The sequence below is a fragment of the Monopterus albus genome, unplaced genomic scaffold (genome assembly GCF_001952655.1).
Source record: "Monopterus albus unplaced genomic scaffold, M_albus_1.0 scaffold51.1, whole genome shotgun sequence".
In the NCBI taxonomy this organism is placed as follows: Eukaryota; Metazoa; Chordata; class Actinopteri; order Synbranchiformes; family Synbranchidae; genus Monopterus; species Monopterus albus.
This window is the reverse complement of record NW_018127931.1, coordinates 6,326,517-6,342,884: the sequence shown is the minus strand read 5'-3', so window position 1 is coordinate 6,342,884 and position 16,368 is coordinate 6,326,517. Positions and strand designations below refer to the sequence as shown.

The 16,368-nt window shown below is 40.3% G+C and overlaps 1 protein-coding gene across 7 annotated transcripts in view; it reads right to left on the bottom strand.

The window, feature by feature from the left end:
* Window positions 1–221: 221 nt before the first annotated feature.
* The window catches only part of msrb3 (methionine sulfoxide reductase B3), an 18,574-nt gene continuing 2,427 nt past the window's right edge, over window positions 222–16,368 (bottom strand). The window contains exons 1-7 of one of the 7 annotated variants that reach the window (XM_020601342.1): window positions 13,873–13,962; window positions 6,188–6,336; window positions 3,091–3,199; window positions 2,872–2,949; window positions 2,520–2,548; window positions 1,866–1,963; window positions 222–1,601 (exon numbers count right to left, since the gene is read on the bottom strand). In XM_020601342.1, coding sequence (XP_020456998.1) covers window positions 1,428–1,601; window positions 1,866–1,963; window positions 2,520–2,548; window positions 2,872–2,949; window positions 3,091–3,199; window positions 6,188–6,263 — 564 coding nt within the window. In that variant the 5' untranslated portion in view covers window positions 6,264–6,336; window positions 13,873–13,962 and the 3' untranslated portion in view covers window positions 222–1,427. The other 6 variants (XM_020601341.1, XM_020601343.1, XM_020601345.1 and 3 more) reach the window with 6 other exon arrangements.

Here is a 16,368-nt window from a genome sequence, read left to right as displayed (position 1 = left end):
GGATGGAAAACCCCAAAACTAAAAAGTACCACTTGAGTTGAGATTATTTTTAGTTTGATTTATATAGCACCAAATCACAACAAAAGCCATCTCGGGACACTTTACAAAGTAAGGTCTAGACCTTACTACTATTACTATTATTATTATTATAATAGAGAAAAAAAAAACAACAAATCCCATTTTGTTGTATATACACTTCAAAAAATGGAACAAGAAAGATGTAGTGTTTCTAAATATTTTATTTACTCTAACAGTTCTAATGAAAGCTGTGCACAAAATCTGAAAACAACAACCAAAAAATCCTAATGTCAAGGACAAAAGAAGGAACAAGTATAGAAAGTGACCTAATGGCCACAGTACATCCGTCACAGTATGCTCTGACTGCTGACAGGAGCACTTGCATAGGCAATATCATTACATCTCAGTATCAAATGTCACTTCATAAGTATTGAAGTGAGCTAGATGAATAGTAGAAACACCTCTCTGTATAATGCAGTACATTTCAACAGCACTACAAACAGCAGCTTTCTCCTAAATTATCATGTGGTTGAATCAACACCTCTGAAAAAACAAAAACTGAACATTAAAACTGAACACTGACTATTATGAAGGAGAATTTAATGCCTGTGCCTGCAGTGGTTTTCATTTTTTTCATTATGGGTTCTTACATTCAAACTGTATGCAGATTATTGGGCAAAATGGCAATTTTATCCATTTAAAATGAAATCTACAGAATAGTGTGGTGTGGGGAAAGTGAAAGGTGTCTGAATACTTCTGGTTACAGAACTTTCTGGGGAATGTGTCCTCGCAGCTATATAAAGACACATACAAATTGTGTTTGTCTACAACACTACACCCATCCATGTTTAAATGAGCAGACCAAATGCCACTAGGAAATTAAAGGGAGTTAAGAGAAAATGTTCCTTTCTTTATCAGAGCCATGCCCACGGGCGGTCATAACATTTTATTCATTGCCATCTCTTGGAGACAGGTGGGAAATGTAAGAACAGCAAGAAACCCAAGCACCTTAATGTAATCACAGAGTAGTTCTCTGGAATCACATACCACACCCCCTTCCTGCTCCCTTTTTCCAGATCTCTACAAATATGTTATCATGACTAATACTCAATACAGAGGAAAATCTGAGAGTAACAACCAGGCTGATTTAATAATGAGAGGTCTCTTTATAAGGCAACCAGCTGATGGAGTACATCTTTTGGCTTTGGCTACATGGTGGCTGTTTTCAAAGCATGCACTTTCCTTGTGGTAAAGTATACATCAAAGAGTATCTGGTTCGTGTCTGAGGCTTGAGCACCTGAGCAATATAATCACCTACTTTATCTTTACACTGTGAATCAACTATTATATGTGTGTGACTGACTCTCCCTACACAGTGGTCAGTCGGCTGTGGTTCCTGAGTCTGTCTTTCAGAGTTCTGTCTTCCCGTCGCTCACGGAGCTGCTGGCAGCTACATCCTCGACTGTGGACCTGGAGGCGGGGTCGTCTTTGGGCTGGAAAGCCAGTGAGGCCGAGTTAACACAGTAGCGTTTTCCCGTGGGTCTTGGTCCATCATTGAACAGGTGACCCAGATGAGCGCCACACTGAAACACAAAGGAAATCTGTGCTATTAAAAATATTTAGATACAGCAACAAGGTCAAACTGTCTGATTAGGTTTATTTTAATTCATCTTTATTTCAGTTTCAAATACAGTTAAATGTCATTTTGCCTTTAACTGTTCTTTATTTTTTTTATTCATCTGTGAAATGCTGTGATAAAGGAGTAATGCAGTGGATTATAGTGTACCTGGCTGCAGGTGGCACAGTTACATTGTGATAAAGGAGTAATGCAGAGGATTATAGTGTACCTGGCTGCAGGTGGTCTCCACTCTGTGCATCCCAAAGGAGAAATCATCAGACAGAGTTATAGAGTCCTCCTTCACCAAGTCGAAGAAGGACGGCCAGCCTGAACACATAACAGCATGACGTGATGAAGTGACATGCAGAGACCAGTGATAAATCATCAGACAGTATGAGTTTGATGTGGGCTGCTGTTAGCTCTGGATAAAATATTAAACCTGTTTACAAATGTGAAATAATTACAACCATGTACATAGACAGGGCTGGAGATGATGCATAAATGCACCAGTACAAGACTGCTGGGGCCCTAGATAAGTTATGTTACATTATATATGACACTGATATTGACGATCCCTTTAATCCTCACCAGTGAGACCAAATTTGTTAGAATTAGACAATTTTTATGACAATTAATTAATTATTGTGAGAAGGGAAAGCCTAGCATTCTCCCGCTTCACAGACTCTGGAGAAAGTAATATGAACTTGTAGTTTTTCTGTATGTACATAAAGAAAGTCATTGATTAGCATTTACTGTACATTCTCTACATTCAAAAAAAAAAGATGTCAGCTCTGGCAAAAATAGACCCAGCTTCTAAAGACAGAGAGGAAAAGTGTGCTGTGCTGCATGTCAGAAACCATGGAGACTAGATAATTCAACTTACCCGACCCTGAGTCGAATTTAGTGTTAGAGCTAAAAAAAAAGAAAAAAAAGAAGACAAAAACAAAAATGTCAATGAGAAATAAAAGTGATATCATGATTTCAAGTATACTGGCTCCTCTTTCTAACATTATTCTTTTATATTATAGTAGAGTCTTATGACTGCCAATGTGGTAAAATGCGTTTTTTCCAATTCAGGATAAAGTCATTTAACCTTGATGTAAAATGAGCTGATCCTCTAGGAAAATATGCCTACACCTTTATTAAGCTCTTTAAGCTTACGCTGTCACTCAGACACTCTCATACTCCAAGACACACCAGGGAGTTAGGCACAAATAAAACAATGTAGTTCTTACGTGAAGAGCGGGGCCCCACAGACAACACAAGCGTAGGTGCCCTGATCTTTATGATGTGTGAACTCGCCTGTGAACGCACTGTGGAAAACAGCTGTATCAGTCAAATGAATGACATGATAAAAGAGTAACTGCTAAGTTGCCAATATATGGTGGTCAACATAAATATATACAAGAGCTTCAGAAGCTCCAGTCAGCAAGTGGTTCCATGGCTCCTCCTACCTCTCAGTTCCTCTCTCCTGGGTAACGTGGTACTGTGACGGTGTGAGGCGTTTCCTCAGCTCCTCCTGAGAGAAGCTCACTGGCCATGTCTTCTTTGTGTGACATGCTCCTGAGGGGGGAGGCAGAGAGTACATAACATATTGACTATGCAGATCTTCCAATGGCCACAGAAAGAAACCAAAAGCTATGTCACCATTACACTACCCCCTATGTCCAGCAATTATTTTAGAAATGTAGACTCCCCCTGACCTGACATCATGTTGAAACTCAAAATATACTGTAAACAATAGGAAGTAGGCCAAACAATAGCTTGCAGTATTAAGATTTTATGAGATTTTTATGATTTTACTACCCTTCAGGATGGTGGCACGCTAGCAGTTATTTTTGTTTGAGAATACAAAACATTAAATGACCATATGTTTATTCTACTCTGTGTATATATCAACTGAAAATGGTGTCATAAAGTGGTTTTGAATATTTTTTAAAATGTGATAATTCAATCTTAAAACAAATTCCAATACCAATTTCTGAACTTCCTGCTCTCACTATTGTTTTTCTTCTCAGACCTGGGAGAATCATCACTGCTTCATCATACAAATAGCTGTGTAAGAATAATGCATTAAACAATACATCTGTTCAGTTAAAAGCAAAACACAAAGGTAACTTGCAACAAAATCTTTAACATTAAGTGTAAATTTATGAAACAAAACCAAAACCACTCAGTGCAAGCTGCAAGGAAGCCAAGCAGTGCATCGTGAATATTCTGCTAGTGTTCAAAATTTCAGCTGTGTGATAGCAGCATGTGAGTAGAGCTACAAACTCACCAGATGCTGAACTCAAAGGAGATATGGACCATTTTAAATGTACCCTGCAGATACTGTGACCACTAATGGTACCAATGTTACTAATGTGCATATCTTAGACCAGCAAATCAAGAGTGATGTCATTAACCTATCAGCCAATTGAAAGAGAGTGTATGCTAATGTAAACAAAGGTGGTACAAAAAGCCTTTTGTTAACAATATACTATGTTTGTGGGAACTCAAGGATGAAAAATATGGCATTAAAATTTGAAAATTCCACCCTGTACTTGTAGTCTCTTTAAGTCTTCAATATATATAGCCTAACCTTTTTTTATCTCAGTAAAATCACACACATCCAAATAGAAACATCAGCTCTGATTACAAACAGTAGCCTCAGTCATTCTTGTGCCAGTTTTAGAGCTTGGTGTGGTTTGAAAATGTAAAAGGTGGTGCCAGTATGCTACCTGGGTTTTGGTACGAATACCACAAAGAGTTTTTGCTATAACGGGGACCCGCCCCAAAAGGTACCAACATACTGTATCTGGATTACTGCCAAAAACCCAGAAAGGGGCTTTTTATTAACTGCATGTTCCAGAACACAGAGTGATTTACTGGGCTCAGGTGCCACAAAGCATAACTACATAATGATCACTACTGTTGCTCTGTGTGCTGGGTGTTTCTAGGCAACTGCTGACTAATGTGTTAGCCAAACAAATTGATAAGATGCCAGCATGTCAGGATTGTGTCTCTGCCAGCTTGTTGAATGACATTTGAGGAAGTAGTTTTGTAATGCATTCTAAATAACAAAAGCTGGATCAAACCAAAATGTAGTAAAGAATCCAAGACCACAGTGGCTTTGCTTAAACGCATGCAGGTAATCAACTGGATCTTCAACTGCCCAGCTATAGAACATCGTGTTCAAAACCAGATGTTAATTTGCTGGAAAATTTTAACTAAATAACCTTGTGTGGGATGTGGATTAAGAGACTTATAAACATGGCCTTGATTTTGCTAGAGCTCATAATATACGAGTATGAACTGTTATAATTATGGAATGAATTTAAAATCCCTAAATAAAAAACTAAAAGAAAAAGTGAAATACAATACACTGTGTTTGTATCATAATTAAATAAAAACGTGTTAAAAGGGCTATTATTCTGTCTCTTGCTTTTAATAGCTGAATGAATTTTCATTGTGACCAATTTTCTAGCCACATAAAAACCAAACAACAAGATAGAAAATAAAGTGGTATATAGCATGTTTGTGTTGTATAGCACAGGGCAGCAACACACCCTGTTTTTATGTAGACATGCAGGGATGCCATTTCTTTTTGAAGGTGGAAATGCAGCTTCTCTGCCAAAATGACCAACTGCTTGGTCACAACTTTAAGGAAATTACTCTTAAAATTAGACATACAGTAAACCTAGACTTTCTACTTAGTTGTCAACATAAGAAATCAGCCAACAAGAGCCCAAGATGTTTTTACAACATCCTGCAGCACAATGCATCCCTTAAAACTACAGTCAGCTATTCACAAATATAATTAAAGGTACAGTCAGTGTCCATGCTGCCGGTTAGCCTGCAACATACTGCTTTAATGTGAATGGGTGTCTGTCATGGCTGTCTTGGCAGTGCTGCTAACCTAACCACTGAACCATTCTTCCATAGCATCTCCATCTCAAAAAAGAAAAAGCTCCCTTGCACTGCTTCATGGAATTTAGTAACGGCACTTTGCAGTTAGTATTGGCAGGTCTACATCGCTAAAATGCTATACACAGCTTTGCTGCAATTTGATTTGAATATGGCATAGAAAATTCATGTCGCAATGAAAATAATGCATTCAGTTATGAAACACAAGAGGCTAAGTAACTGACTTTAAAGATATTTTTCATTGAATTATGACATTAAATGTATAAAGAAAACGCAAACAGCATAAGTGTATGTATGCATATATAATATACACACACAGTAACTTCTGACCAAAGAATGAGTAAACAATATAATTATTGTCCCTATAAAGTATTTGATACAGAGTACTACAAAGACAAAACACAGATCCAATAAGCAGCCCTGTTCAGATTTGGTCCAGTCTGGGAGCTCTTAAGCATTGGTCCAAGCAAAAAAACACAATCAAAACTGACTGCTGTTTCAAATCAAATGTCAATAACTGAAAGCAGCTCACATCATTCTGAACACACGCAGACTGGGACAGTAAAGACATGCTGACACACCAGCCAGATGTTAAGGCTTTAGAGAGGCAGAGCACAGCAGGCACACAGCATCCAGTCAGTGGACCTGAGGGAAGACTGCAGGACCTCAGAGCTACAGGCTGACTCTTGGTTATTAGATGCAGCAGATTGAAGCCCGACATGGCTGCTGGAGAGAGGTAATCCACCAACCACTAGAACCAAACACCCCTCAGAAGGGCTACACCAACGACTAGGCTGGAGGAAGAGGAGGAGACAGAGGGAGAAACAACACATGACAGCACAGGTCAAGATACTGAACAGCACTAGAGATGAGGTATAGACGTGCTGGTCATCAGGACCTGTTTGAGACAGTTTGAAGAACACTGGTTAACAGGTACGAAGAACATGGACACACAAAGAAAAAAAAATACATTAATGCCTTATCCTCCACGGGTGAGTATTCCTTCTTTCCTTACCAGTGTAGTTTATGACTAGGAACAGCTGATGGCCAAAATTCTACCTGTAATTATTTACATGTAAATCTCTCAAAATTAAATAAAAGTAAACTTGTACTCAGAAAATAAAAACCACTTTCTCCAATTTAATCCTTTTTAGTTAACATCAGTTTGGCCTTTGGAGATGAAGGGCATTAAAAGCAGCCAAAGGACTGATTTGATTCCGATATGGTGTTCTTCCTTCTGGATCTGTTAGCATCTAAAGCTAATGTGTGTATTTTGGTAACATTAGTGACCTAGCATGGTCATAGTTTTACCTCTGCATTGAATAAATATCACTGAGCTGCTTTAATTTGAGTAATTCTAGCTCTGTGTAACATTAGTGCTTTGTGTCACTGTCACTTTGACAAATTTATCCCAAACCACACACCAGCACAAACAGACCTGGTCCACTATTCCTCATCCACCAAACTCTATAACTGAAACTATGCAGCATTTTCCAGATATCTGCCAAACAGGGACTTGTCCACAAGACCGCCTGATAGTGAAGCATGATTCATCCAACAACACATTCCACTGCTCCAGAGTCCATCACCAGTGTGCTTGGCAACATATATACTGTGTATATAGTGATCTTAGGCTGGTAAATGACTGTTTGGATATAGGAACATTCTGTATGTTGTGAAGCTCCTGACAGTGCTGACACTGCTACTAGAGGCACAGAGCACAAAAGACAGTGAAACATTAAAAGTCATTGAGCTCTGCAGCTCTGAAGATGCTTCTCATTGTAGCTTGGCTTGACTTTATGTATCTAACAGCATGAATTAGCAGGGGAGTCCACATACCAAAGCTAACAGATTACTCTACCTAGAAGAGCAAAAGGCAGTACAGGGCGGCACACTGAGCTGCTGCCTTGCCCAAAGGCATGATGCAGGGCCACAGAGAGCCCACCTCTGAGGATGACAGCCATGAGACACAGTCACACTAGAGAGAGAGAGAGAGAGAGAGGAAAAAAGCACAGCAGCTGGGTTATTCAGTTCTGTCCCACCTTTGTGCTGGGCAGTAACATTTTACTTATTAAAGCGTTACAGTAACAAGGTATAAGGGATTAGAATTTCCAAAGTGGCAACAGTTACTTATCCAAGTAACACTGTGTTACTTGAACATCATTTGATTTTGTGCCAGATGGGCTTTCTTATGCCGTGTGCACATCAACCAGTGATGGAGACAGTGAAGGTTTGAATGTATTTCAAACAAAGGTGCAAAGAACCTGATCATTCATTGTGTACTTGTGTGGGCAGAAGGCAAAATGCTTTACACCATGAAAATTCAAATTTATTAAAACTTGTCAAAAAACAAAACAAAACAAAACAAAAACACTGGTGGTGGCACAGAGGTCTCTACAGCCAGTGATTAATTCACTTTGGCCAAACAATAAAAGGCAGACCTCACAGCAGAGCATACTAATGGACAGATGTTAAGTGGAAAAGCACTAAAGAAGGTTTCTTCTGGTTAAATCTTAGAGGAAGTTTTAAATAGAAAAGATGAGGCTTGTGGGTGTGAAGGATTTAAAGGCATGTCTGACAGATCTACAGTCTATGTTCTGAGTAATGACCAACAAACAACCCTATCTATGCCAGTTAAATTAATGTTTTTAGTCCCTGTGAACAATCTGATCATTACCTCATTACCAGATGAAGGATGGACTATATTTCATTTCTCTGGATCAAAACATTGTGGCAGCAGAGAGGCACAACAATTCAACATAGAACACATATAAATAGTATGTCAGATTCACAGCCGGCCAGAGACAATTCTATGAGATGCTTTGTGAGAAACAGCTCGACAAAGATGGCCTTGTATGGCACAGTGTTCAGCAGTGTGCGACCAAACAGCATTGTATCAAAGAATGTGACTGCTGTACCCAACACTTTCTCAAAAAACCCTGACGCATCGAGCCAACCCCAAAAACCCTTCATAATGCCCAAGGTTAGATGAAAATTGCAAATGAACACAACACAGAGACTTCAGCTAACAGCCAGCTGACTGCTGTACATGTCTATACAATACCTATGTGAAAGGAAATAACTAGTGTGAGCCTAAAACAGTCTATACTGTACAGTATAGCTGTTTGTGTATATACTACGTACAGTATAGTTACTATATATCTTTAACAGCTAAGAGGATATCTACACTGCAAGCAAATAAATGTGATTCAGACTCCAAACATACTGACACTATAGACCGGTCCTAACTGCTCTTTGCCCCTTTCATCACGTCCTTTCTCCTAGCAACAATGTAAACTATGGATGCCTTGTTAGGCCAAACAGCACAAAAAAGGCTCCCCCCAAAACTAGCATCAGTTCAGTAGAATGCGCTGGTTACGGCTAATGTGAAAAGAAAAACAAAACAAACTTCCTTACAGAACTCTGTCCCTTGTTGACTGCCCCTGCCTTCCCCTACAACACTACACACACCTCACCCCTTCTCATCTCTCCTCCCAGGACTAATGCAGTTAGAATTACTCAATGCTAGGTTACTAATGTTACCAAAACAATAGCATTAGCTTTAGATCCTAATGCATCCAGAAGGAATAATGCCACCAACACTGAAGTGTTCTGTGAATTTGCACATACTCAGAATACTGCTGTTATTCATTCGCACACTGTTCATATGCAGATACTGTATATTCATCTTTGGTGAGTTTTTTCACTGCTTTTAACACTCTCCACCTCAAAAAGCCAAACCAATTTTAACCCTGGTTTTTGCTCTGTTTTGGGTATATTTTCAGATTTATAGCAGACAAGAGCTCCTCCATGGCTGGTTGAATGACTTCACCCTAAGTGTATGTAAACTTCTGACATGACATGTCACTAACTTACTGTGTCCTCTCTCTCTCCCTGTACCCTTGAAATGACTACTTGCAGTTGAAAAACACTTCTATTACCTTTGCTAGGTGGCAGCTGGGCCTAATTTATGAAAGGTATTTTGAAAACACAGGATAGAGACGCTGGAACAGAGGCACCACAGAGATGCTGTGGGAAATAGACTGCCATGGAGGGAGGTGGGACAGCAGAGAGGTACCACATCCTATCCCATTTTCACCTGATTTACCAGACTGTGTAAAATGTTAGTTAATGCACCCTTAAAAACATACTTTAGTGTCTATAATGGTGATGGATTTTCATAGTGCATGCTTTATTGAGCTAAATAACAATAATAAAAGTATCCAGACCACTTACATTCCAAATGTTTCATTATGGCCACATATTTGGGTCACCCATACAAATGCAGTATCAAGGGTCTGACCAACAGATGTCACTATTTTTGACTGTGTCAAATACTTGGAAACAACCATTTTCAGCACAGTTGCTTCATAATCATTCAGTGCTTTAGAAGCCTTGTTTCAGGCAGGGTCAGCAAAAGTCTTTATGGGGCCCTAAGCAAAATTTGATTTGGGGGCCCTCCACTGCTTCTTTGCCACCAGTACCATTAACTACTGTCAGTGCTTGATCATTTGCATGCATACTGTAAATCTAACATACCCATGATCAACTGTATTAACTGTAGCCGTTTACTTACGTCATATCAGTGTCAGCCCTGCATGTTTTTATCTTTCTATCCTAAACATATATTATTATATATAATACATAACTTAAACAGTATCCAACAACTCAAATATGAAGTTTCAATATAGTAACAAAATGTGACATGCATTCTCAAGGACTCCTCTCACCCTGCTATCAAACTGTTTGACCTCCTGCCCTCTGGGAGGTGCTTCAGGAGCCTCCAGACCAAAACCAGTAGACTCAGGAACAGCTTCGTCCCCACAGCTGTTTCCTTACAGAACTCTGTCCCTTGTTGACTGCCCCTGCCTTCCCCTACAACACTACACACACCTCACCCCTTCTCATCTCTCCTCCCAGGACTAATGCAATACATTTTTGTTACCTGCAACACTGAAGTGTTCTGTGAATTTGCACATACTCAGAATACTGCTGTTATTCATTCGCACACTGTTCATATGCAGATACTGTATATTTATCTTTGTACTATTTACATGAAGTACATGTCCTAACCAACTTGCCAAAATGAGTTTAACATGATGTCTGTTGAGTGGTTTAAAAATAAATAAATAAATAAATAAATAAATCACTTTGAATGACTTCACCCTAAGTGTATGTAAACTTCTGACATGACATGTCACTAACTTACTGTGTCCTCTCTCTCTCCCTGTACCTTTCTGCAGGTTGCCCTGGAACTCTACATTTCTGATGAGCTGTCACCGGCCACATCAACCGGCCCATTGTTTGTTTGCTTTCGTTTCTTGTTGCTTTTCTTTTCTCTCTCTCCTCTATTCACTCACCCCAACCAGTGGAGGCAGAAGGCCGCCCACCAAGAGCCGGGGTCTGTTGGAGGTTTCTTCCATTAAAGGAAGTTTTTCCTCCCCACTGTTGCCAAGTGCTTGTTCAAGGGAAATTTGTTGGGTTTTCCTTTATAAATAATGAGTAAGGTCTAGACCTTACTCTGTAAAGTATGACTGTAAAAGATGACTTTTGTTGTGACTTCGTGCTATAAAAATAAAATTGAATTACAATTCAACAATGTGAGAATTCCTGACTTTTTCATGTTAGATGTCACATTCAATAGTAAGCTCCATATGTAAAATAAAGACTTGAAATGTTAGCCCCTCTGCAGGGGCTGTAGCCTAATCATTACTGAAATGTGTACATACAGGTAATTCAAGGACCAACTCACTGTAACACTACTGTGCGTTAACTGACTAGTGTCATTTTGATGTACAGGCCTACAACCAGCCAGCCCGCCACACAATTTGCTCCGCACAGCCACATCGATAGATTAATAGAGTGCTCAGCATAAATGAGTACACCCCTTACTTGGAAACAACCATTTTCAGCACAGTTGCTTCATAATCATTCAGTGCTTTAGAAGCCTTGTTTCAGGCAGGGTCAGCAAAAGTCTTTATGGGGCCCTAAGCAAAATTTGATTTGGGGGCCCTCCACTGCTTCTTTGCCACCAGTACCATTAACTACTGTCAGTGCTTGATCATTTGCATGCATACTGTAAATCTAACATACCCATGATCAACTGTATTAACTGTAGCCGTTTACTTACGTCATATCAGTGTCAGCCCTGCATGTTTTTATCTTTCTATCCTAAACATATATTATTATATATAATACATAACTTAAACAGTATCCAACAACTCAAATATGAAGTTTCAATATAGTAACAAAATGTGACATGCATTCTCAAGGACTCCTCTCACCCTGCATTGTATAGAACATTTGTTTAGCTCATTTCATGAAAGTAAGGTTAATATAATTTGGATTACAAAAGCTTCAGTTTTACTCAAATTAGTTGCTGCAAAAATGAATACACCCCACAACAAAAAACTACTACATCTAGTATTTTGTATGACCTTCATGATTTGCAAGGACAGCACCAAGCCCTCTAGGCATGGACTGAACAAGTTGGAAACCTCTATCTTTTTCCATTCTTCAAGAACGACCTCTTTTAGAGCCTGGATGCTGGATGGAGAGTGATGCTCAACTGGTCTCTTCAGAATTGCCCATAGGTGTTCGATTGGGTTCAGATCAGGAGACATACTTGGCCGCTGAATCACTTTCACCCTGTTCTTCTTCAGAACTGTAACAGCGGCCTTAGATGTGCGTTTTAGATCATTGTCATGTTGGAAAAGCATATGATGACCAATGGCATGGAGTGAGGGTAGCATCTTCTCTTTCAATATAGAGCAGTACATCTGTGAATTCACGGGAACATCAATGAAATGCAGCTCCCGGACACCAGCAGCACTCATGCAGCCCCACAGAAGGACACTGCCACCACCATGTTTCACTGAAGGTACCATGCATTTTTCTTTGTACTCCTCACCTTTGCGACGCCATAGTTTTGAAGCCATCGGTTCCAAAAACATTTATCTTGGTCTCATCACTCCAGAGTACAGAGTCCCAGTAGTCTTCCTCTTTTTCAGCAGGGGCCCTGGCAGGCTTGTTTGTTCATGTGTTTTAGGAGAGGCTTCCTTTGTGGACGACACCCATGCATGCCATTCCTCTGCAGTGCACAGCGTACTGTGTTACAGGAAACAATGACCCCTGTTTGGCTTTCTACTTTTTTAGCTAACTGCAGTGAACTTGAATGGCAATTTTCTTCAACCCCTCATCAGAAAATGCTCCTGTTGAGGTGTTAACGTCCGTGGACAGCCTGGACATCTCTGTGAGATGGTTGCAGTTCCATCTCTGTTAAATTCTGTGTCACTTTTGCTGCAGTATTCTGACTGATAAGTAAAGCTTTGCTGATCTTCTTTTAGACTTCACCTTTCTTGTGTAAAGAAATTATTTTCCTTCTCAGGTCTTGTGACATTTCTCTTCCATGTGGTGCCATTGCTGACAGCATGAAATAGGAGGGGGTTTTCTTTGTCATGTCATTTTATAATCAACTGTCTGCTAGACACCTGTTTAATGAATAATTAGACTCACCTGTAGTTGAATTCTTGTTCATAAGGATTTTGTTGTCTAATATTTAGCTTTGCTCCCAAGACTTTCATTGGGGTATATTCATTTTTGCAGCATGGTCTTGAATGAATTTGTAAGGAAAATGCTTGTGCACATTAACAAATCTTGGCTGCAATAACTGGTCAGCATTTGTGGGAGTATTTTGTAGTATATAGTGTCCCACAGAAAATGTTGATTCTGAAAGTAAAGTAAAGGTTTTCTGACAAATCTGATGGGGTGTACTCATTTATGCTGAGCACTGTAGATAGATAAATACATCAAAATGTGTTTACTGACGTCATCGCTGCGCATGGATTAGCCTACCAGGTGTGGGCTAGAAAACAACAGATTACAAAATACTGCGGTCTTAATTTTCTGAACTCTCAGCTGTTTGGTTACTATAACCCGAAGCACCAATTCGCCATATTGAAACACAGGGAGTGTTGCTATCCTGTTACACAGGGAGCCATTCCAGCACTGGTCTAGTTTAGTCAGGGAAATACAGCCTATCACACAGTTGTATTACATTGTGCAACACTGCGCTATGTGGCGGTGTAAGCTAGCACACTGCACTCTTAGCACGCTACAGACTAAAACAACCATCCATTCCTGACAGACTACATTCCTTACTGAAATGCACGTCGTTGTTCTGAACTCATCTAAATGGGTCTGAATTGTTCCTAATCATACAGAGAACTCTAGAAACGACGCTAATAATTCGCCCCATGACACCGTTATGCTAACTGTGATACCCATAAATTAGCTAAGGCTACTTCATGAGGTAAAAGACACTGACATACCAGAAAAAAGCAGCAACAGGAAAGCGACGTTGGCTGCCAGTACTGTGCACTTAGCAATAATACGTCTCATCAGCTGGAGCTGGACTCCTGTTGACCAGCAGGCTCTGCCTGTATGTATACATGTACGACTAGACTGAACGGGACGTGCACATCTCCAATTATGGCCAGGAGCACTGAGCTTCCGTGTGCCTGTTACATAGCGCCCCCTTCAGCATGATGCAAACCTAACAGCCTGCACAGAGTCATTAAAGTAGTAGAGCATCATCTTCAACACGATAGAGATGAGTATACAGCTATATTAGCTATTTAAAATTGAATCTACCGCACATACTGTGCAAATAATGGTGATTTTTGTGACCAGGCTGTGGGAAGGCTTAATTTAGCTCCTGTATGAATGACCCTCAGTCAAAAACAACTAAATCCCACAGATGAGACAAAAAGTTCTACATTCAGCAGTCAGTAATAGGAATTCACAAGAGCACACTGCTTTCATAAAAAGTTCACAAAAAATTAAAAAGTGTCTTTGTGGTGTATTCAGTTAAATGTGGGTCAAAAAGGATTTTCAAGTCATTGTATTCTGCTTTTATTAACATTTTACACAATGTCCCAACTTCATTGGAATTGGGGTTTCTACTAGGCAAGGACCTTGATGGGCAGTTTTAATAGTGGTATTTAGGACTTTATCCCCATTACTCAAAACATGCTAAATAAAAGGAATTCAGCAGCCTCAACATAGTTGGATAAGAGCGAAAAACACAGGAAAGATCTCGGAAAGTTTCTAAAATGTCTCTGCTATGTGTGCAAATGATGAAAAAAACAAAATTTAAATCTAATAAGAAATCTGTAATTTGAGCCATTTGTACATTTAAGAATGTAAATTAGAACATATCTTTTAAAATATCTTGAATTGTATACCTCCCACCTCTGGAGAGCAGGTTAGAGATTTTGGCCTGCTCCACTCACAGTGCGCATTTTGCACATGAGCAGAGGCAGGAAATCAGACTTTTGCTGTGGGCGGGTTCTCTTCACTCTTTATAAACAACTGCTCCTTCATGCTACAGCCAGATCCTCTCTGCTAGGGATCGACTCTGATTACAGATGATATCTGAAACTTCCCCCAAAGCCCTGTTGTTGACTTCAGCACGTTTTACCAAATCATTCTGTCTACAGTGTATTTCTAGGATGCATGGAAACAGTGGAAACATCAGAGCTGTGCTACAGCAGACGTTGCAGTCTGTCTTGGATTTTCTGCATACATTTGTACAACTCCACTATGAGGAGCCTCACGGACTGGTTGTTGTCATTCACAGTGCCGGAAAAGGCCTGCTGTGATATACATCATGGATTTACTGATGTGGATATTCAGGTCCAACAGAGCAGAGTAGCAAGCGACTTTGGGACCGAGAGACACACAACAGGACGGATTCTTATTACTCTGTTAACCCTATGTTTAACATAATTTTGGACATATTGCTGTTTGTTTCATCAGGACAAACTTTCACACAGTGGCAAACAATAAAGGAAATACTCATTCATTTTTACATGTCCTTTATTTACCTGGTAAGATAATGATGTGCATTTTGGCCTGCTCCAAAAAACTGTGAAGCGCATGCAGTGTGCGTTTTGGACTGCTCCACAGGGGGGCAAAAATACTTGTTCAATTTTACTTGTCCATTTTACATTTGCATTTTGGACTGCTCTAGACACACACTGCATTTGGGCCTGCTCTACAGAGGGGGCAAGATACACACACTGTGCATTTGGGAAGGCTACACATAGGAGGCTAAATGCACACACTGCAATTGGGAAGGCTACACAGAGGGGGTTAAATGTAAACACTGCATTTGGGGAGGCTACACAGAGGGGGCTAAATACACACAGTGCATTTGGGGATTTAGGGAGGATTCACATAGGGGGCTAAACGCATACACTGCATTTGGGGAGGGGACTAAATGCACACACTGTGCATTTGGGGAGGCTACACCGAGGGGGCTAAATGCACACACTACATTTCGGGAGGCTACACAGGGGGCTAAATGCACAATACATTTGGGGAGGGTCAACAAAGAGGGCTAAACAAACACACTGTGCATTTGGGGAGGCTACACAGAGGGGGCTAAATACACACCCTGCATTTGGAGAGGCTACACAGAAGGGCCTAAATACACACCCTGCATTTGGGAAGGCTACACAGAGGGGCGAGGCTACACTGAGGGGCCTAAACAAACACACACTGCATTTGGGGAGGCTACACAGAGGGGGTTAAACGCAAACACTGCATTTGTGGAGGCTCAACAGAGGGGGCTAAATGCACACACTGCATTTGGCGAGGCTACACTGAGGGGCCTAAACAAACACACACTGCATTTGGGGAGGCTACACAGAGGGGGCTAAATGCACCCGCTGTATTTGGGGAGGCTACACAGAGGCTCAACAGAAGGGAGTAAATGCACTCGCTGTTCATTTCGGGAGGCTACACGGGGGGGGGGGGGGCGA